General features: G+C 36.7%; 1 protein-coding gene and 1 pseudogene across 4 annotated transcripts; both read right to left on the bottom strand.

The window, feature by feature from the left end:
* Nucleotides 1–3767: 3767 nt before the first annotated feature.
* Nucleotides 3768–5565, bottom strand: LOC103719240 (ubiquitin-conjugating enzyme E2-17 kDa-like; annotated as a pseudogene). Its single transcript, XR_016398722.1, has 4 exons — nucleotides 5357–5565; nucleotides 5122–5249; nucleotides 4254–4358; nucleotides 3768–4081 (listed from the first exon to the last, which is right to left on the bottom strand). The product of XR_016398722.1 is annotated as a ubiquitin-conjugating enzyme E2-17 kDa-like (transcript).
* A 1705-nt stretch (nucleotides 5566–7270) lies between these two features.
* Nucleotides 7271–15266, bottom strand: LOC103719242 (rac-like GTP-binding protein 5). Of its 3 annotated transcripts, none has more exons than XM_008808389.4 (8): nucleotides 15127–15266; nucleotides 14682–14869; nucleotides 13604–13691; nucleotides 13351–13460; nucleotides 13159–13222; nucleotides 7991–8055; nucleotides 7811–7876; nucleotides 7271–7721 (listed from the first exon to the last, which is right to left on the bottom strand). In XM_008808389.4, the coding sequence occupies exons 2-8, from the start codon at nucleotides 14778–14780 to the stop codon at nucleotides 7620–7622; spliced, it is 594 nt and encodes a 197-aa protein (XP_008806611.1). In that variant the 5' UTR covers nucleotides 14781–14869; nucleotides 15127–15266; the 3' UTR covers nucleotides 7271–7619. The 3 variants fall into 3 exon arrangements, with proteins under 3 accessions (XP_008806611.1, XP_008806609.1, XP_088568672.1); XM_008808387.6 differs by having other exon boundaries at nucleotides 14983–15197; XM_088712546.2 differs by having other exon boundaries at nucleotides 15012–15184.
* Nucleotides 15267–21342: the final 6076 nt, after the last annotated feature.

Below are 21342 nucleotides of genomic sequence, written 5' to 3'. Positions count from 1 at the left end.
AAGTTCGATACAATATGAAAGGCATAAAAGTGAATCGATATGTTATTTTAGGATCGGCTGGATACTTGATCTTAATGGAGGAACTAAAAATAAATAGGGAGAAGCTGACAGTCTTATTTTTCCTTTCCAGACACCCATTTCATGCGAATGAAAAAAAGAAGTATTGTTTTAAGATTTCATGGATACTTTGGACACCTGTGGGCTTGAAGTTAGTTCTGACATCAATGGATAATGTGGGTTCTTGCTGCAGTGGTTTGTTCTTGCTAATTTGTTCATAATATCTAGATGATCATGATCATATAGGCTCCTCATTAATTAATTGTTTCTTGTACATGTTTCATGCTTATTAGCATCCTTGACCACGTCCATATGCTATGCAATTGTTTCTAGGTAATAACATATCTTAAATTCTCCCCATTCAAATTCAAGTTTTGAATTCAAATTACTATTGTAATCTTCTCATTATTTTTTTCCTAATTTTTCACTATTGAATTTGAATTGCTGCTGTAATTTCCTCCTATAATCACTCTTGTATATGCTATATATATTCAACACAACTCAAAGAAATCCCAACCAATGAAGTGCGATTTTAGCCATCATATTGTGCTTCTTTCTCTAGGATTATTGCACATGTTTCTTCACATTCTCAATAATCATCACAATATGAGAAAAAGTTAGCTCCTTGTTGCTTTATCCTTTTGATCACCAACAAAGAATCTCCTTTGATCTCAGCAGCCCTGATGCAGGTGTCCATTTGTCAAGTTCGCTCTAATACCATTTGTCACAACTCAGGACCCCATCCAAAATGACTAGCTGGAAGTTTTTTTGGGAGGGGTTCCTTAATCTTGTATAGATACTCAAATTTTTTCCAGAGAATAACCGATATGGGACTAAACACATACCCGCACAGGTCCTCACACATAGACTTACCCTGTGGGAGATAATCATATTGACTGTTGAATGGTTTCAAATCTTACCACATTTTGTCAAAATGCAAGTGTTCAGGTTCTCATGTTATACATCAATAGAAACAATAGAGACAGGAAAGACGTTTTATGGTATTGCATATACTATATCATCTACTGAATGTTATGGGGTTGTTTATATGTTTTTTTGTTGTTCCTGCGTAATTTGATATCAGCAACGGTCAACTGTGAAAATTAAACTTCACGGAAAAGATCCCTGTTTTTTCAAGATTAGCTCAACGATCATAATGTTCATCTAAGCATTAGAACGTTATTAGGATGCAGGACCTAAAGCTTTCTTCCTTCCCTTCAGAAACTTAAAGCTTTCCTCTGTGTTCAAATTTGACATATTGCTGCATATGACTATTGGTTCACTACTCGGTGCTATCAAGAAGAGCCACATTCTTTGTCAATTCATTTCTTTTTTTCTAATCCTTTTCCATTAGTAATCACTGCGTTACAATTTTATAGCAACAACAATGCATCATCTACCCCTTCTCCCATATCAGTTGTTTCTTTTCCAGGCAAATGTGTATGTTGATGAAGCTTAGATACTAGTAGAAGCTTGTTCACTAGTTTTCCATGTGCTTTCGATTTCGGATGCTGGCACAACTTTATTTTTGAACTGCATCAATCATTCGAACTCTTCGTGTAGAACATCCAGAAAATGTTCTAAATGCATCTGGATCTATTGATGAACATGAATAGCATTTATTTCTTCTACAATTATGATTTGTTGCTGTGCATATTAACAACCTTAAGTGGCTGGCTGATGGTACCATCTTGACTGGGGGAAAATAGTTATATAAGCTAGATCAAGTATTCTTTGGAAGGAGACCTGATGTAATATCTTAATAATAGTTTTGCCCATATCTGGGAGCACTTTGGTTGTGCTTTTCACCTTTGACAATGAATAAGTTACAAAAAAAAACCTTGTTCATGGGTAATTTCTGACAATCTTTTGCAACATGCCAAGTGGAAAAAGAAACCACTGTCATTCAATTAAATTTCATATATCAGAAGTAGTGAAGCACAAGAAATATCTGCTTGCCTCTTTTTTGTTGGTGAAACAAGTTCCTTTTCAAGATATTCTAACAACTCTATGAGAGCTTTGGAGATGTGTCATTTGTCTGAAACTCTGATATATTTCCTTTTCTAGAATTCGGATAGTTTCCTTTGTTTGTCTTCCTCAAACACAGGGGGCTTGCCCTATCAATCCCCTTGTCCTACATAGATTGTTCTACCCCCACCTAATGTAACCAATCTTTTATGTGGACATTATAGGTACCTAAAGTATTTGCAAGTATTATCGTATATGCACTTTTGCTGAATTGGTGAGAAACATATCTGATGTCGGCTTGAAACCTCCCTTGTAGATCTTTCACTTTAATTAAGTGCTCACAGGCTTAAAATGCCACTGTAAGGCTGATAAAAAAAAGGAAAAATAAAAGCATAGGTAATACAGTTCCTATTTAAGAGTACAGATGAATTACAGGAGAAACTTATTTGGTTTCTGAAAGCTTATCTATATCTTCCGGTTGTCATTGTTTTTGTACCGTTCAGAGCACGCACTTGTAAACATCATACTATAATAACTTGATCACGAGCTGCATCTTCTCAGATGTAATTTTTTCACGAGCATCACCGCTCCTAGCTGTATTGCCTGGTGCTTGCCTTTCACTTTTTCTTCTCTGCTCTAATTGATGCGCGCCACAGTGTGCTGAACCCCTGGAAAAAGGCAATGAGGGAACACAGGAAGGAAAATAGGAGGGAGAAGAAGAAAGAAAACTCGAGGGACGAGACCATCAACTCTGTGCATGCAGAACACAACCACAAGAAGAGGAAGCATCACGAGAGGAGCCATTCGTGTCAGAAAGATGGATGCCGAACAAAACCGAGACAAGAAGAGATGGTGGCCACTTTCCATCGCTTAGGATCTGGAGTAACCTGCCATAAAGTTGGGAGGAAGCAGCAGAGATTTTCCACGGCAAACACTGCTTCAAAACAAGCGGCAATGCTTACGAGGAACTGCAGTTCAGAGATCTAATGGTGCACTGGAAAACATAATCATCGAGGATGGAACATACTGACACTTGAAAGCAGAGATGGTTGGTTTGGAGCTTCCGAACATTACTGGATCCTGCATGGTGCCAGAGACGCAATTGTAGCAGCAAAGTCTTGGGTTGTTGAAGCACCACAGGCTTGACACAGTCCCAAGCTTGTTAGCTGAATCTGAATGGCTTTGATTTATAAGCTCTGCCACTTGCCGTTCCGTGTCAACCTATGTGGTCCAAGGAACATGATTGAAGTGTGAAAGCATTAAAAAAAATGGATAGGAAGCTGGAGGATTAGGAGGGCAGTTTTATCTTCCCTTTCTTCCAGGGTGGATTTTCTTCTGAAGTTTGTTTAGTTTGTTGTGGAGGGATTTTTAAGTTGCGAACATTTCACTCTTTTTACCAGTAAAGGTTCTAAGATCCAGTTAATTTTGTTATACATTACAGTATTGAAGCATTGATGATAGAGACCCTCTTGTGCTCAGGAAATCTGCTTACTCATGTAATCCTCATCAAAGTTTTTAACCTCTGGTTCATCTGAAAACTAGGGATTGTCGATTTAACGTCACCAATAACACCATCTCCAATCTTTAAAATAAGCAGCATTTCTGTCTGAGTTGCAATTTTGATGAACTCCTGCAACAAATTCGTATTTTCAGGACATTCTTGCACTCTAGCCAGAGCCTCAAGCTTCAAGCCAATAAAACAGTGTTAGGTGGGAAAAGAAAACATTTCATAGTTGTCAGAATCAACTCAAAAATGTCTTCGCCTTATTATTACACCATACAAGTGGGAAATTGGTACACCAAACATCATTACTTAGAGTCCATCTCTCCAGTGCCATCACTGGTGCTTACTTAAGGATTCATAGTATTAATGCCACATTAAATCATTTCACTAGTAGAGCATCTCTCTGGCTCAGCACATGGCATACTTCTGGGTCCAGCTTCGAGCCGTGGTCTCGTATCTTGATCGGTCGGTCTTGCACATGTGTGCGATCTCTGGGACCAACGGATCGTCGGGGTTCGGATCTGTCAGCAATGAGCATATGGATAGCAAAACCTGCAGATAAGCCACAAGGTGAACCTCTGATAATTATGAATTGATACAAATGCAGACCAAGAATTATATTGGTGTCATCAAGCTTGCCTATAGACTGAGCATGAAAATAGCTTGGCTGATGAATGATTAAGTATTAGCTGCCTTTTTTTATACTAAGAAAAGCATTAATCACCTTTGATATGGTTAGGGCCGGGCTCCACTGATCCTTGAGTATATCCAAACAGATGTTACCGTTGCTGTTGATGTTTGGATGGAAGACCTTGGTCCTAAATGCCACCTGCTTGTGACAGCAGAAGGATCATTAAAGATGAGCTAAATGACTCTTCAATAGATAGAGAACTACCACCTAATTGTTTGAACAGTCAGTCAGTCGAATTTAATTCGGGCCAATTTGGAATTGTATCAACCCCCAACTAATCGCCGGATCGGGACAGCTTGACCAGTACAGTCAACATTAGGACCCGAGTCAACCTGACCCAATGGAACCTACGCTCACTAAATAGGACCAGGCTAATCCATCTTGACCTGACCTAGCCCGACCCACCTCAACTGACCTAATGGTAGAATTTTCATAAAAATAAGTAAAAAATTAATTAGCCGATCCGCTTCTTTTTGTATTTTTAAAAAAATCAAGAGCTGATAATCATGAAGAATTAAGGTGACATTTGAACTTATATCGCTCGGTATTAGATGTACCATATAGAATGTTTTATTTCTTTGCCAACGCCATAGCACCCTCGTATCATAGTATGTAACGAATCGATCAGTGACCAGTATAAGTCTGAACAAATATTTTTCAAATCCTTGCTGACCATCAAAGACCTAACAAGACCCGATTGGACTTGTCTGTAAGTCTAGGTCACAAGATTCGATCCAAACTCAATCCAAGCTAACAAACCTAAAAACTAAAACCAGAGCTGAATACAGCCATGTCGGACCTGATCATCCAATCTGGCTAGTTTTTACCACCCTAGCGTAACGTCTATCCTCCCTGATAAGCAATAAAGAGGGTAGCTATTGTTTGCCTTCATAGTTAATACCTTGGGAGGTTTGAAAGGATAATCTGATGGGAATTGGATGTTCTAGAGGAAAACACCCCCAGCATACGGACTGTCAAGAGGCCCCATGATGGTAGCTTGCCAGTGGAACATGTCATCAGCCGCAGGACCTGAAACAAAAAATCCAGCCAACCCAAGAATCGAAATAAAACCATCACACCCATAAATGGAGAGTATTTTAGAAGAACTACAACAACTCTTGGGCCAGTCTCAATACCTGCACTGCAGGAAGTTGGTGGGTCTCTCTGCAGGTCCTTGAGCTCCTTGACGATTCTCTTCGATGCCATTCTTGTTCGATCGATGGACGAATGGTTTGAAGCTATCTATTGCTTCTTCGCATCAATGGAGTGCGAACAACTTCACCTAGCGACCAAGCTGAGGGAACTGAGGCTATATAGGGAGAAGCTGGCATGGAGCGTAAACTTTATTTTAGCAGCCGAGGTTTGACGAGGTGGGCTCTGGGGTATTAGATGCTTGGAACACAGGAATCACCAAACACTAGTCCCAGAGGCTAAAGAAATGGCAGTGCTGTCTCTGGGAGTTTCTTTTGGATGAGAACATGTTCTCTGCTATCCTCACTTTGGATGGGCGAATCATTTCCCCCACGTAATCTCATAGTGGCGCACAAAGCAGTGGGCGGGTGGTACCGGCTTGGGTGATGCTTGCCGTGATGGGTTCTGAGTTCTGCTGGGTCCCAAGGGTGTCCTTTTTGAGAAAGTTCCCATGAAATAACTGCAGGCTTAACCCTTCTTTAACATGTTAAAAGGGCCCTCACAACATCCCACATTTGAACTCATCAACCTGTCAACAGTCTTCGTAATCCCAGATTGCTCTTTACATTTGACAATCTTCACATTGATCCTATCTGTAACCATGTTATCCTCCCTCGCAGTTATAGTGGAAAAGGTTTTGAAGCCGATTTCATGCGTACGTCTGCCCTTATAACTTGAAGCCTCTTTTATTTACTGAAGCATTTTAGTCTTGGAAAACGGGATTTTCTACTCTTTATCTCTTCAACCTCCTGGGTCAGCATCGCAAGAAATTAAAAACACTTATATATATATATATATATATATATATATATATATATATATATATATATATATATATATATATATGCACATGCAGAACTCTATTACTGTCACCTAACGTGCTTGTGCGATGAGTCCATGCATGCTTTAGAGCTATATAATTTACCGTTTTAACAAAAAAAAAAAAAAAAAAAGTCCATGCATGAGGCATGTCCAATGGCGTGCACTTTTTTCCATCTTGTGTGTTGCCGGCACTGCATTTCCTTCTCCATTTCGTATTCTACGTTTTAATCACAAGATTAAAAACTTGAGTCCTTCTTCCAGCATTTATCTATTATTTATTTGTATAATCTTATTAAAATAAATTTAATAAAAATAAAAAAAATGAAATTTTCTTTTACTATTTATCTATTATTTATTTATATAAATTTTAATTTTAATTAAAATACATAATATATGCATGTTTTGTGCCCTATGGCAGTCAGCAGATAACCGCCATCTTTGGGAAAACATAACAACAATATAAATTTAACCATACAGCGAAAAGTGGCATGGAGCTGCATTGCAGCAACCGGAGAACCTTTAGGTCTCAACAGGAACAAGATTCTCCCCCTTTTCAATGAGAGAAAGAACAAAAGAATCTTTCCTCCCAAGAGAGGAAACCAGTGGAGTAGAGGATTCCGACCTGGCCTAAAACCATGAGGAAAAACGCAAAGGTGATCGGTGACAACTTATTTCAGCATGCTTCTTTCGTTTCCTAATACTTCATTGGGGCATAAGTTTTCGGATATTGCGACCATTGATACCAGGCCATATTTATTTTCTTGACCAACCAAACTCAAGTTGACATGGACAAACTTCATTGGGGCACAAGCTCTCCTCAAACCTGTAAATATAACTTAGGGTAGAGCCCCATCTCAATAAACTTAGGGCAAAACATCAAAGTAAGATGATGTACATCACAAACCTAAAAAGATAAATGAACGAACAATTTTAATTGCAAGGCATGGATTTGAAGAATATGAAGGAATGCGAGATCGGAGAGAAGAAGCAGCCGATGCTAGCCCCCATCCAATTCCAATGATTTGCATGCAAATAGGTGATCGAAAGTTTCCGGAACATACATTCAGCAAACAGTCGCAAATCTAGCCAAGCCTTTTAAGCAATTGAATAAGGTACAGATTACTAATATACCATGTCCTTGCAAGGAAAATATCTTTAAACAAGATTTCCCGTGCAGCAACGTGAATAAGTCAGCATCTGAAGGTGCACATTACGACAAGTCGGTAACAGATCACCATGAGACAGAAAATGGAACAGACCGGATGCCTTTCACTGCTTGCTACTGCCCGTCAGTTGATTATGCACCGACCAAGATCCTCCGATGGAGCGAGAAGCTATAACAAAGGATGGCTGGTGTGTCATATTCTTTCTTTCTGTGTTCAACGATCACAAAATGGAGCAGACCTTCTGTCCCTTCCTCTTCTTCTTCTTCTGCTTGGGAGGCTGGAGTACTACCTTAATGGCTGCATCAAAAACTGCCTTGACGTTCTGCACATTACCATATTTCACAGCAAAGCAGATCTCCATGAATAAAATGGGCACTACATGAAAAGACGAGCTGAGAGGAAACAACATACTTGTTGGGTCTTCGAACTGCACTCGATGTAGGCAGGAGCTCCAATTGCCTTCCTCAGCTCTTCTCCCTTCAACATCAATGAAGCCATTAAAAAGACTACCATAGACATGATTTGGAATGAAATGCTGGTAGGTCAGAGTAAGGAAAGGGATGTAGCTGCATATTACAAAACCACCATTACCTGAGCAGTAGTAATGGGGACGGCACCTGGGTGATCTATAAAAAACTGCTTGTCATCCCGAAGATCTGTGAACAAATCCAGATGCAGTTAATTAGCATACAAGAACTATGGTTGTTAGTAAGGCAGTAAGCATCACATATGCACACAATATAACAGGAAATAAGATTGCGCGATCGTTAAAAGATCTCTGGCCTAAGCTCTTAGCAAATGATGCATGCTCTAGGGAAATTAAGAAAATCCAACTCAAAGGAGTGGTAACAATAAAGCTTCAAGAGCACATAAACCAAGTACCTATGACAATATGTTACAAAGGGAAAAAAAGAAGGAAAAAAAATTGATTAGAGCTGAAGAAGGCAATTGGACTACCCAAGAATCAGTCCAAATAAAAGATCCCAACTACAAGCAATTAAGTTATAATCTAAATGAATTATATGACTAACTTACATGCACTGCATGGACAATAAATTTTTTTGAATAGGGAACAGTCCAGATGAGACCTTTAACATCCTGAACAATAGGAGATATGAACAACCACATAGTGAGGAAGTAATAGGGTCTGATCTAACCAGATCATCAATTCGATCAAACTAACTTCGGGCATGGGATGACACAGTGTAGAAGGGTAGAAATTATAAGTTGCAATATCAAATTACATTGTCATAACATAATAATATTCTCACGCCAATTTGCAAAAAATTTCAGATACAAGAGCATGCACATATTTCCATGAAAAACATCAGTTCATTGATAAATGCACCTGCAGACAAAAACACATTCTTTTTTTCTAGGGATTTAATTTTGTCTCAAGGGGCTAGGAGGGAACCAAATTACCAAAATCCAGAAAAAACGGCTAAATAGAAATGGTAGGAAGAATGTGAAAGGAGTGTGTTGAAAAAGAGGTGTTTGATACAAATAAATGGGAAGTGGAGATTGTGTAAAGTTAAGCCCAACTGCCCGAATAGTTGAGATACTGCTGATTTGTTATAATGGAGACATATGCAAGATGAAGTTGGCTGTTGTTGCAGCATAACAGCATACAGGTGTTGAGGCCTCTAAGATATTAAGTTTATACTTACCACTACTAGCTTAAAATAGCTACTTGGTTTCTCATCATATTTGTATTCAAAATGCCACCAATGCACTGATAAAAATAATGAGTCAGAAGCAAAAGTAGTGAATAAACTGATTTTGGAAACACATGTGATGGACAGGCACTTGTGTGATGTATTATTTAAAGCATCAAGATTGAAATGATCGCCAATTTATGTTCCTTTTACGAGGTAGAACCTAAGGTTGAAAAGATTGCGCAAGATACATAGACAATATTGGGCCCACAGCTTGGTAATGAGAAGATATCTTAAATATGATATCTGTAAATAAAACCTAACTTTACACATCGTACCCCCCACACCAAATAAAAAATGATCCAAGCAAAAGCTCACAAGATTATAACATTTAACTGGCAATCAAATGTACTGTTTCATAATATAAGCAAGGACCTAACAGATTCTTTTAAGTTTTATTATGGGATATCATGTATAAGCTTTTGAAATTCTAATTCGTGGAGTGTCTCAGGGATCGCAAGAAATGTATATAAAAGCCAACACATTACATCCAGCTGAACAAAAGAAGACATCTAATGTCCAGCATGAGGTCAAAACTTATTGTACACTTGCAAGCACATAAATTGGTCGTCTTGAGCTATCTAGCACCAGAAAAAAAAAAGAAGAAATTTTTGAGACATTCAACTGCATTTAATTGGAAACTGGACCATGGCAACATACGAAATCATCGTGCTACAAGTTCTGAACAGGCAGAGACTGAAATGTTCAAGGAATTCATTTAGGATTTCCAACAGATTTCACCAACATAAATAAAAGAAATTAATCCCTTTCTGCTGGATTTACTTAGGAATTGGAGCAGAGCTACATGTCTAAAACATTCGATCATCACTGCCGAAGTTCTGAATAGGAAGAGACTGAAACAACACTCTAAAAATTCATTGAGGATTTCCAATAAGTTTTACCAACATAACACTGTTCCGGACAATTATATTTTTATAAACCATAAAACTGTGCAAAACCAATCTACAGGTTCTCTATTCAAGTGTAATAAAAGTGATAATAATGTTTAAATATTCTACATGAAGTAGAATAAGTCTCAAGTAAAATGAGAGCAATGCGAGGGCAAAAATGAAGCTTCATGAGTAACAAACATATATAAATGGTAGTAGTAATATTTAAGTTAGTGCCTCCTAAAATGCCGAGATCCTGAAATAGTCTGAATGCAAGATGAGCCAAAACACTATAGTAGGGTCAATCATGCAATGTCATCAAAAATATTACGTAACAACTTCCGGTTTTCATTTGAGGAATGACTTTCCCTAGACTTCTTAATATGTCTCTTGACATCTCAATTCGACAACAATAAGGAAGGAAAAACTACTAAAAAAAAGTGACAATTTTCATGACTTTGCAATTGAATTTCAGATTTCAACATCATATATGGCCTGCAAGCAAGCTCTAATAAACAAAAACAATCTGAAACCCACTGAATGTACCATAGACTCAGTGCATTTACTTAATAGATAGATACGTTTAAAGCTGGCACTGTTTTTTTTTTTTAATTTAAACAAACTTATATAGAATATAGATGATTTTCTGTATGCATAAGTCATAAAATGCCTAAGGAACTCTGTCAATTTCAATCTTTTTCATTTCTCTCCTCTCTTTTCCTTTTTGAGGTGGGGGATGCTCAGAAATCAGATTCACATCTCCAGGATGCCACGTACTCATATAAATTATAGTGAAAACAGTCCCTAACATATAAGCTCTCTACCTTTTAATAACCTCCTAAATTGAGCAAAGTAAGAACTTTTGACATTTTACCAGAACTTTTTCAATCAGGAGACAATCTCTGAGTGCAATGAAGTACGGAAAAGCATGGGTTCGTTGTTGGTTTAGCAGTAAAAACAATGTCTTATAAATGATGCAAATCATCTCAGAAACCATGAAAAGAAATTAGCAACCAAGTAGATAACTTCACTTTGCATGTCCATGATATGCTTCTAGTTCTAGTAATTGAAACCTGGATGTACATATGGATTGATACCATTCTTCCTCATAGGAAGTTGTCTACAATCACTCAAAAGTCATTCACAGGACTGAGGAGCACATCAGTACTTGCTTAAGTTATGGTTGTTCTTTCTAGTTCTAGGAGTCAGCTATAACAAGTTAACAACTAATGTGGATGACCATATTATCAGAAAGTAGTTCTCCATGTCTTCATCCTTTGAGTGCAGCATCATGCAAGGTTTATTTTGTAACTACATCTTTCAATAATCACCTTCTATCACATATAACCTCAGCAGTTTTGATTCTCCTGTGATCCTACTTATGCACAACATCCAGATAATGTAAGATTATCAACTTTTAACTCGTTATATGACCTCTTGTTATGTCTCTGTTTGTCCACATATCTCGACTATAATGGAGAAATATCTCGCTAACTTGTTTATTTCATCTAATAACAATAATAACGAAAAAGATTTGCTATGAACATCTATAAATGATTGACAAAACCTCCAACTTGGTTCTAGGGAACTACTAGCAAAAGAAACCATCCTGCCACTGACGTGCAACCCCCTCTCCAAGAAAAAAAACACCTCTCTATATGTCTGAATGGGTGAGAATAATAATACTAAGAGCACCATTTCCAAAATTGACCAATGTAAGGCATAAAGAAATATCAGATGATACGATCAACTAGCAAATAGAGTAACTTAATCACCCAATGTTAACTAAATACCTTGTCATTCTAGCCATCATATTCAGCTCTGCAAACAGGTTAAATCCATTAAAGAGTGGAATAACTTAATAAGCCAAACAGATTCAAAAACCATACCGTTATGTGGCAACTACATTAGCTACAGCTCTAATGGGAAACACATGCATTGGAAGAACCATGGATTCAAAAACCACCAGATCAGGATGGTATAACTGATACCATCAATGCGAAACTAGCACCTATATAGGTGCTGGGATGCTGAAACCATCTATACTGGTACATATCAGTTTATAACGATGATGTTGTATTGATTGTGTTGATCGATACCGAGAGTTTTCCTTTGTCCTTTTTTTTTGAAGCTTTCAGTTTTGGCACGTACCATCAATACTGATACCATAAGAGTATCGTACCACTCCGTGAAAAAATGGCACAAGGTTTGGTTACGATATTTAAAATCTTGGAAGAACACTTCTTGCAATCATAGCAAAGTGATGCAAAAGTAAAAATATCCACTTAAATACAACAACTTCACTCTTGCTATTAGAAAAAGAGGTGGCACGATTTTAAGCACTAGACACTGATGTCCATGTCAGATCAGTGCCAGCACCAAACACTGGATCAAGAAGGCACCTATTATGTCCTTTTATTTGATTTGTAATTAAAAAGGATATCAAATTCTTTTTTCCCAACATGGATGTTGGCTAGCCACTGCTTGGTACAACACAAACACATGCCAGTGACACTTAAATCCTTGAGTAGTAGTTGAGCATACAATTTTACTTATTTCAAATGCAAAGATGCATACTTAGTTAATTTGCATGGATCCTACTTTGACCTGCTAGCCCACATTGAGATTGAACAATCTTTGCAGAGCACGATGACTTGCTAGTTCAAGAGCAAAATGTAGCTGCACCTTGCTCTCCTTTGTAGAAGGGCAGCACCTATCCCTTAACTCCAATATTTCTTTGTGCAACCACAGCTTTTTAGGACCGCCACACATTTGAAGCATCTTTCAACCATGAAAGCCCTAAGGCTTTCCTCACTTTGTTTGGCTACCAAAAAATTGTCATGCACCAATCAAGAAATGAGACATAAAAAAATTGAAATTAACACATCAACAGATATAATTGATCTACTTTAATGTGAACTGCAAAAGAAACCTAGCAATATATAATAATTAATGTGCTTTTGCAATCACAATCTACAAAATATACCACCAAATACTCGATAAAATTAGAATCACACAGCACAAGGCTTCACAAAAATCCAGTATGCAGAAAAATGGGAGGCTGAAGATATGTTCCGATCAACCAGAACACATGGACGCAAAATATAAAGAAGAGATAAAACAAGATAAAGAAGAAATAGTGTAAAATCATTACCAAGCTTCGTTCCAACAAGAATTATAGGCACACCAGGTGCATAGTGCCTCAATTCAGGAATCCACTGAAAAAGAGAAAAAAACCAGACATAGTAAAATGTAGAATCAGCAAAGGCAGTAAATTAAGTTACCTCCAGAAGAGAAAAGAAAAATACAAAACAAATCTGTGAAAGAAGAAATGACCAATTCTTGCCTTCTTGGCAACATTTTCATAGCTGGCCTTACTGATGAGAGAGAATGCAAGTAAAAAAACATCAGCCCCACGATAGCTCAAAGGTCTTAATCTATTGTAGTCCTCCTGGCCTGTTCCAATAAAGATTGCTATAAGACTGGCTCCAACAACTCAGTACTTTGAAGGAAAGGACAATGTAACAAACAGAGGTAGAGAAGAAAAAAAACAGAAGAGAGGAGAGCAAGAGAGAACCACAAGAAAGTGAAAAAGTTACCTGCAGTATCCCACAAACCTAGGTTAACAGTGCTACCATCGACCACGACATTTGCACTGAAATTGTCAAAAACTGTTGGAACATAATCCTGCCCATCATTTAACACAAAGTAATGATAAGAATTTTATACAAGACAGCCTTGGACAAAATCATGATTCCTTAAATTTAGGTAACAAATAAGAATTTTACAAAGTAAAGATTGCCTTGGATTAAAAATTCTTCTCCTAGAACAGATCAATAATGACAAGAATTTCATAGAGGGAAAATCTCCTTAAATATATCTTCTTCCTGAATTTTTTTTGAAAAATCAAGTTATCAATTTATTGTCTAAAGGAGTCTGATTCTTATATCGTTTCGAAAGTCCAACAACAGGGTGCTCAACTAAATGAATGGTAATTACAATGAAGAAAATGGCAATGACACACTTCTTTCCAGCAAATTACATATGATTATATATGGTTGAAATGCAGATGGTTTTGAATGAGAAATAAAAAGAAAGCTGTATCAGAAAAAAAAATACTCCACAAACTTCAGTACAACAACAAAAATCTATTAAATTACAATTTCCCTGATACAGGTTCCAACGAAATAAAACCGGCAACAATCATATAACTTCAAATGTATGGTCAAGTTTCCTTTTTTAAAAAAAATCTCGCCATTTTAGGGGGAAAACGTCAGGGATGTAATGAGATTCTTTCACCAAAAGATAATTCCAAAAGAAAAATCAACAAAATTTAAAACCATAATGACTCATGAAGTTCTACCGAACCTGATCTCAAGGAAATGCAAGGTCCAATTTTCCATTATACTAACAACCTATTCTGATCAGTAATTCCTAAATTTGAGGAAGATAGTGCCAGCACATATTCTGTGAGCAAATTATCCTGATGATCAATTCCACCAAGAAACAGCAAAGGACCCAAAAGAACATTTTGTTCATCTACATTCCCGTAAACAAACAAACCAAAAAAAAAAAAACCCAGAACAACACCGAAACCTTGCACTCCCCCCCATGAAACCCTAACATCAGGAAACCACCTACGGAACCGAAGATTCAGGGGAAATTCCAGGTTCTCACCGTGGGGAAGGTGTTGCTGGTATAGGATATAAGCATGCAGGTCTTGCCGACGGCGCCGTCCCCCACAGTGACGCACTTTATGAACCTCGACGCGCTCATCTCCTCCCCAGATCTCCTCCTCCCCCGCGGCCGCCTCCTCCTCCAATCTCCCCTCCTCCTCCTCCTCCTCCTCCTCTTCAGCTAAGCATCTGAAAACCCCACGAGAAAACAACAACAAAAATCCCACATCCCTCAGCCCTCTCCATGACCTCCATGAACGCAAAAATTGAAGGAAAAAAAAAAGGGGGGGACAGAAAGAGACCAGAGGGAGACAAAAGGAGTAACCCTAACCCTAGGAGCGGAGATCTGCGAGGAGATCTCTTTTTCGTTTCTTTCGCTTTCTCTTCGCTGAGAACTTTTCTCGGTTAGAGAAAGAGAGAGAGAGAGAGAGAGAGAGAGAGCGCACCTTTTTTGGGCGAGAAACGGGGAGAGGTGGCCAAGAAACGGTGCGGTTGAAGCGGTCCACCGGTGGCTTCCGATGATGGTTTTAAATTGAGATGAATATAAATAAATGGAAAGAAAGTTTTACGTACTTCATCCACGGCTAACATAAGTAGCTTCTCTCCTCCAAATCTCGTTCTTTTTTTCCACAAATACCTTTCTAAACATCCTTCCATAATTGATTTTTTTTTAATGTACATCCCAGACTTATATGTACTCATACCATATAACATCGTTAAAAAATTAACAATTTTAAATTAAAATAACTAAAATATTCTTAATAAATTGTGCAAAAAAAATTATTTATAAGACGATCGCAATGGAGGACAAAAAAATAATTTCAAAATTTTATTTTTTTAATTAAAATAAATATGATTTTATTAAAGATGTTAGAAGAACCATTATATTAGGGGTATTTGTGCAAAAATAGTATTTTTATGAGGTACAGAAATAAATATAAATTTTAAAAAAGTATTCACAGAAATTTAAATTTTTTAAAAAATATTCATACAAAAAAATTTATTCCTGGACAATTCTACCCATTCGTCCCTTCCCACTTAGGGAAAATTATTATGTGTAATTGGTTAGTGAAAATGATTTGGTATGATGAAGATAAAGGCACCGCATACAACAAAAGAATAATTATACCAGATAGGTGTAATGCATGTAAAAAAAAGAAAAAAAAGCATGAATCATTATAATCAAATAAGAACAAAATAATTTGTCCGACTTTTCTTATTTTTCTGATTGAACTAACTTACATGTAATTATTCTCAAAAAAAGATGTGTCAAACATCTCAAGAATGAACATATTACATATGGCAACATTTGACTGCAGATGATCCAAGACAATGGATTATGGTTCAAAATAGTTTATGTTATGATAATGGTATGAATGCTTTCCCTTTCTTTTTTCTTTGTAAAAACTGAGAACTAAGTTTTTCCCTTTTGTCTGAGATAAAAGATATGTCCATCTAATACATGATTAATAGTTGTTTGAGTATTTTGCTGGAGATTAGCATGCTTTCCTAATCATGAGCTAGCCATATGCAGTTCATTAAATATTTCCTATTGATGTCTTTTACCTAGATAGCTAGACTGTTATTAGTAGGCACTGTCGATCTTTCTCAACAATTTATCTTAGCCTTTGCTACATTAGAACTGATTAAACGTTGTGAGTGCATAAGCAAGTGATGGCTATGATTTACAGAAGAATTATAATCGGAAAGAAATGCACAAAATTAAAATGTGCTGTGAGGGAAAAAAAAAGAAGCAAAGACTGCGCAAAATATGGATCATATGTAGCATAAAATGTTCGTGATATTATGTTTTATGTTTATAAAGATATTATTAGTTGTCACTCTTGATAATATAATGCATTTTTGTCTTTGTGCTCTATGATAGGCATAACAAAAGAAAACACTTGGTGATCTCCGAGCTAGTTACAATGTTCTCTCTAAATTTCTAGAAAACTATAGAATTATTTTCTATTTTATGCTGGCTAAATGATTCTCTAACTCATCTTGCTAATCTAAATAATGCCCAAAAAAAAGAGAGAGCAAAATTGGAAAAATTATGTTTATGTTTTTAAACAAGTTAGTCTGTTATTCTTCCTCGCTCCTAATTTCTATCATATGTCCGGCATGATAAAACAAAACACTTGATAATGTGAGGTGGGGAAAGATCGTAGTGGCAATATTCTCTGAATTATTGAAAGAAACTATATATAGTTATTATTAATTTTTTGTTTACTAAAGATTTCCTAATTTAGTTCTTGATAAACGAACTAATGCAGATCTTGAACTGTTCACAGCATATTCATAAATTTCACAGTTAATTCATGAATTGGCCATAATTTATTCAATACAACTTCCAGTAATTGCAAAATATTTCTTACGCTAATATAGAAATGATACTTCGCATCATTTGTTGTAGCAACATGACATAGTATCGCTCATAATAAAAATTATTCATCGCTTATGTATATCATTTGTTATCTCTCCATCAATCGTTTTACTACATACAAATGGCTGGTGATTGCACTGGGCAGGGAGTGTATGAATTTTTTAAAACTTGGTATGTAATTGTAATTTTTCTTTTGGAAAGCACGTTGTATTTTTTTTTAATGAATAGCAAAAAAAAATCTCTCTATTCAAAAAATAAAAAACAAAGATCGCTATATTCTATATACCCCTAAAATCTCAGAGCAAAAATCATAAAACATCTCTTTATTTTTGCTTCCAGCGAAAGCAAACCAGGTTTTTGTTTGTTAGCCACCGGGCCATCTCCGCTCAGAACGTTAGTCCACAGACAGTGCCAAAAAAGTTGGGAGGACTGGTCAGCCACTAAAGCTCATATCACTGGGTCCCAGGAATATTTTTTTTATATTTTATTATTATTATTATTGGCTATAATGAAGGATTCATACACATCTTAGATGAATACATCCAAAATTATTATTAATTTTTTTTAACAACGGAGGTTCACATTGGACGAGTGCAAATGCAGCTAATAAAATCAGAAAATAAAATACTGTATAAACCCTCTGGTAAAGATGCATGGTCCACTCATACAAAATCATCTGAGTGATGAGTCAACATAAGTCTTGAAAAAAACAATAAGTTTCGAAATGCTGTAGGCAACTTTCTTTCTTCCATGCACAGAGCCTCCTCGGCCACAAACAAGATCACCAAATCTGCGGCCTATTTATCTCTTTATATATATGCTTGGTCTGAAAGACAACATCTTCACTCATTATGATCCAAATATCTCGAAGCAAAAGGTGGTAATCCCGAACGCGAACATAACTCCAAATGCCAGTCACGGCCTCACAGGAAAGCCAATGGCCCGTGCTTCCTTCCAGATGGAGTCACGAGGGTTGGCGTCTAGTCCTCTTCCAGCTACTAAAAGCTGGACATAATTGACAAGAGGATAACCCACGCTCTCTACGACCATGCTAATAAAAAGAAAAAAATTCACGTGGTTTTCTGTTTGATATATGGCCAACTTCAAGATAGCGATCAGGGGATTACACAATCTACTAGTTTGGTTGTAGAATTTTAGTTCATGAGACTAGATTAATGTGCATATATTGGATTAAAGTTTATCAGACATTTGCCTAAATAAAACTATATGCAATTCATCTTGCACCCACAAATTATAGTGACAATATTTTTTAAAAATAATAATAATAATCTCAAATTATTTCTATTTTTTTTCTTAGCTAATGATCCACTAAATCATACTCCAGGAACAAATTATATATTCTCAACTATTTATTTATTTTTGGATTATGCATGGATTCTACGTTCAAGAGTTATTGATGATCAATTTTAAAAATCTTTGCATGGTTCGAACTAATAAGATCATATATGGTTGCTAGCAGTTTGGTTTGTCATTTTTTCTAACGTATGGTTTTTCTGAACTCTTTCTAAATATTTCACAAATTTGCCAGTTTTATTTTAAATCAGATTTATAACAGTTTTTTTAAATGGTCAAGCTGGTTTCATGGTATTGATGGCTGAGCAGTGTTTAGGGCACCCACTTCTTAGATCTTAAGGTTGTGTGGTTGTGGCGTTTGGAAAAATGATTATTTGTTAAAAAAATATTTTGATGACAATGTCCTTAGAACTGGGCAAATTTTATTTGGAGCAGGAGATTGTTGCAACTTTCTCCAGACAAATATGCACAAAAAAGAAGGTGGTGGCCCATGCAATACTTTAAGCCAAGAGTTGTAACCGCAAGGGAGAAAAGTTGTCTCTTACCTTTCAAGCATCAATGACTCGAGAGGCAAAAGAAGCATAAACAGGGCAGTGGAGGTGGAGGGTTTGTTGGCATTGGACTTTTGTTTGTCCATGGAGTACTTCTTGACCCAGGCTCATTAGGACAAAGGTTGTATCTTTCACGTGAAAGAATGATTCGTCTTTCTTCACACAAATTCACCATTGGATCGCATAATAGTCGCTTTTTAGGTCCGTACAAGCTAATAGATAAAAAAGTTCTGTGCGCTCTAATATCGAGGTACGATCCAATGGTCAACGTCATGAAAGAAGAACAATTTCGCACAAAGAAACAACCCGAACCCTAGTCATTTGCCATCTTGACTTCTTGGCAAGAATAGGTGGGTTGGAGGGGACTTTTTGTTCAATACTGGAAAACTATAGTTGAACATGTCTTAAAACTAGGATGTGGAAGAATATTTTTTTTGGCTGAACAAGATCTGCCGTGTCCTCATCATAGAAAAAACTTGATCGCATGTGTTTTTTTTTTTGGCCACAGAATAATGCTTAAGAGAGTGCAGGTAAATGAAATACCTGATTAAAACATATGCAAACTCTTATGCAATCAAGTTCAGTTTAGGAGTCTTGTGGTTCTAGTCGCTCCGTTTAAGACACCCCGTTTGGAAACGGGATAAGAAAATCATGGATAATTTCCATTTATCCATGGTGAGTACAAGTAGTTCTAGGATAAAAAAGAATAAATAGGGATAGTGCAAAATGACGGTTGGGATGAAGGCTGTTATCCCCCTGTAATTATTACCTGAATGTTGAAAATGTTGTTTGAATCTTTTTGTAATCATGAGGTAGAATATGATGATTTTTCGTAGAATTGAACAAGTTTGCCCTTTCAATTTCGCCTTGTTCTTTCTGTAGTGTGATGAGCAATGTATGAGGATAAATCGGGATAAGGTGTTAAGAATTGTTGGGAGAATTAGGGTAAGTCTAGAAACGTATATGGTTAGTAAGTTTGTAGTTACTATTAATGCTTGTATAATGCACACATAAAAATTCTGCAAGTACCATGAGTTAGGTTACATGCTAGTAGCCAAAGTAATCCACATCAAGTCTGGTGATCTTTCTGGATCATCCTATGCAAGTCTAATATCTTTCATTCCTGCTATATCGCAATGTTTTTTCTTGTTCTACTTTCCTTTTACTTCTTTTCTTTTGTTTTCTAAAATTTTGAGGCAAGGTTTTATAGTAGGTCTGTTAGGTAGGAGTGAGCATCTGAACTTATTATTACAGCTTGGAGATGTCATCTATCATTCAAGCAGCTGCAGTCCTTTATCCTTCTGTAGTTTCTTCCCTGATTTTTTTGGACATGCATTGAAGAATTAAATTTATGAACTTTCTGTCAGCCTGCATATCTTGCTTGCCGCTTCGCAATGTCATGAACAAGGTAGCTTTGCAGGGGAAATTTTCAAGTAAATTATCTTCAAGTAGAGAGAGCAAGCTAAATTAGAGTAATTTGGTCTCATGCTTGGTAGGAACTCAATGGATTCTGTAACTTGCAATTCTCAACAAATAGCCTAAAGCCTAGACTAGGTAAAAAGTTGACAATATATTTTTAGAAAATGCTTGAACAGAGAATTCCTCCTAGAGAATTTCTTTTATCAGTTTTACATGTAATTCGATTGAAGGGTTGCTTGCAAAGTTTGAGATATCTTATATTCCACCTGAGCTGTCAACTTAAGATCAAGGAGTCCTTAGGTTATATTTAGTTTGCTGCTCTTCTGAGACTTTCAAGCTTCTTGTGACTGTAGTTTTGCCCTTATTACAAACTTTTGGCTCCTATGAGAAAAAAATATCTAGCATATATGTATGTATGTGTGTGTTAGGGTAAATTACAACAAGCTGGCAAAGTGCTATCAAAGAGTCTATCATTCATTACCAACAGAAAGAATTAAAAACAAAGAAGAATATCATAAACATAATAGCATAAAAGATATTGAGGCTTCTCTACATTGCCTTTGGTTTAGGGTTTATTAGGGAAGTCTCCCCAGAAAAGTGAGTTCCATGGAAGTAGCAGTATATCATATATCACAGGTGGGTCAAATGACAACTTAAAGAGTAATGTGACGATGTCTACAAGATGTACATGGATAAGACAAGTTTGAAAGGTCCCAACCTCAAGTTGGCTGATGAAGTCAAACCAATGACATCGATTCCTTCTCGTCCGAGGTGCAACTAGGCTAAACGAATCTCCCTAAGTTTGCCATGTTCACACTTGCATGGCCTTTTAATGGCCATCTATGCGACTAATATAATGCCCATTTGCTTTCAGGAATAGCTCGGTTCATCTCCCCTGAAGAATTTTAAACCACCACAAGGTTTGGACAGAGACACAGAGAGGACCCCATTTTTTGGATCAATTGGACTTTTGCTCGGCGGTCATCGTCATG

This window comes from Phoenix dactylifera, chromosome 16 (genome assembly GCF_051530095.1).
Source record: "Phoenix dactylifera cultivar Ajwa chromosome 16, Ajwa_hap1_PhDact_Kaust_v1.1, whole genome shotgun sequence".
Lineage (NCBI taxonomy): Eukaryota > Viridiplantae > Streptophyta > Magnoliopsida > Arecales > Arecaceae > Phoenix > Phoenix dactylifera.
The sequence above is the reverse complement of the archived record's forward strand: the minus strand, read 5'-3'. Positions and strand labels throughout refer to the sequence as shown.

What these genes read in the sequence shown, in the direction of transcription:
- LOC103719242 (XM_008808389.4), bottom strand. Translation starts at nt 14,780, where the DNA reads ATGAGCGCGTCGAGGTTCATAAAGTGCGTCACTGTGGGGGACGGCGCC. An exon ending in CCAGCAACACCTTCCCCACG is followed by an intron (nt 13,692 to 14,681) that starts GTGAGAACCTGG and finishes AATGATGGGCAG; the next exon opens with GATTATGTTCCAACAGTTTT. An exon ending in AGGTTTGTGGGATACTGCAG is followed by an intron (nt 13,461 to 13,603) that starts GTAACTTTTTCA and finishes TTATTGGAACAG; the next exon opens with GCCAGGAGGACTACAATAGA.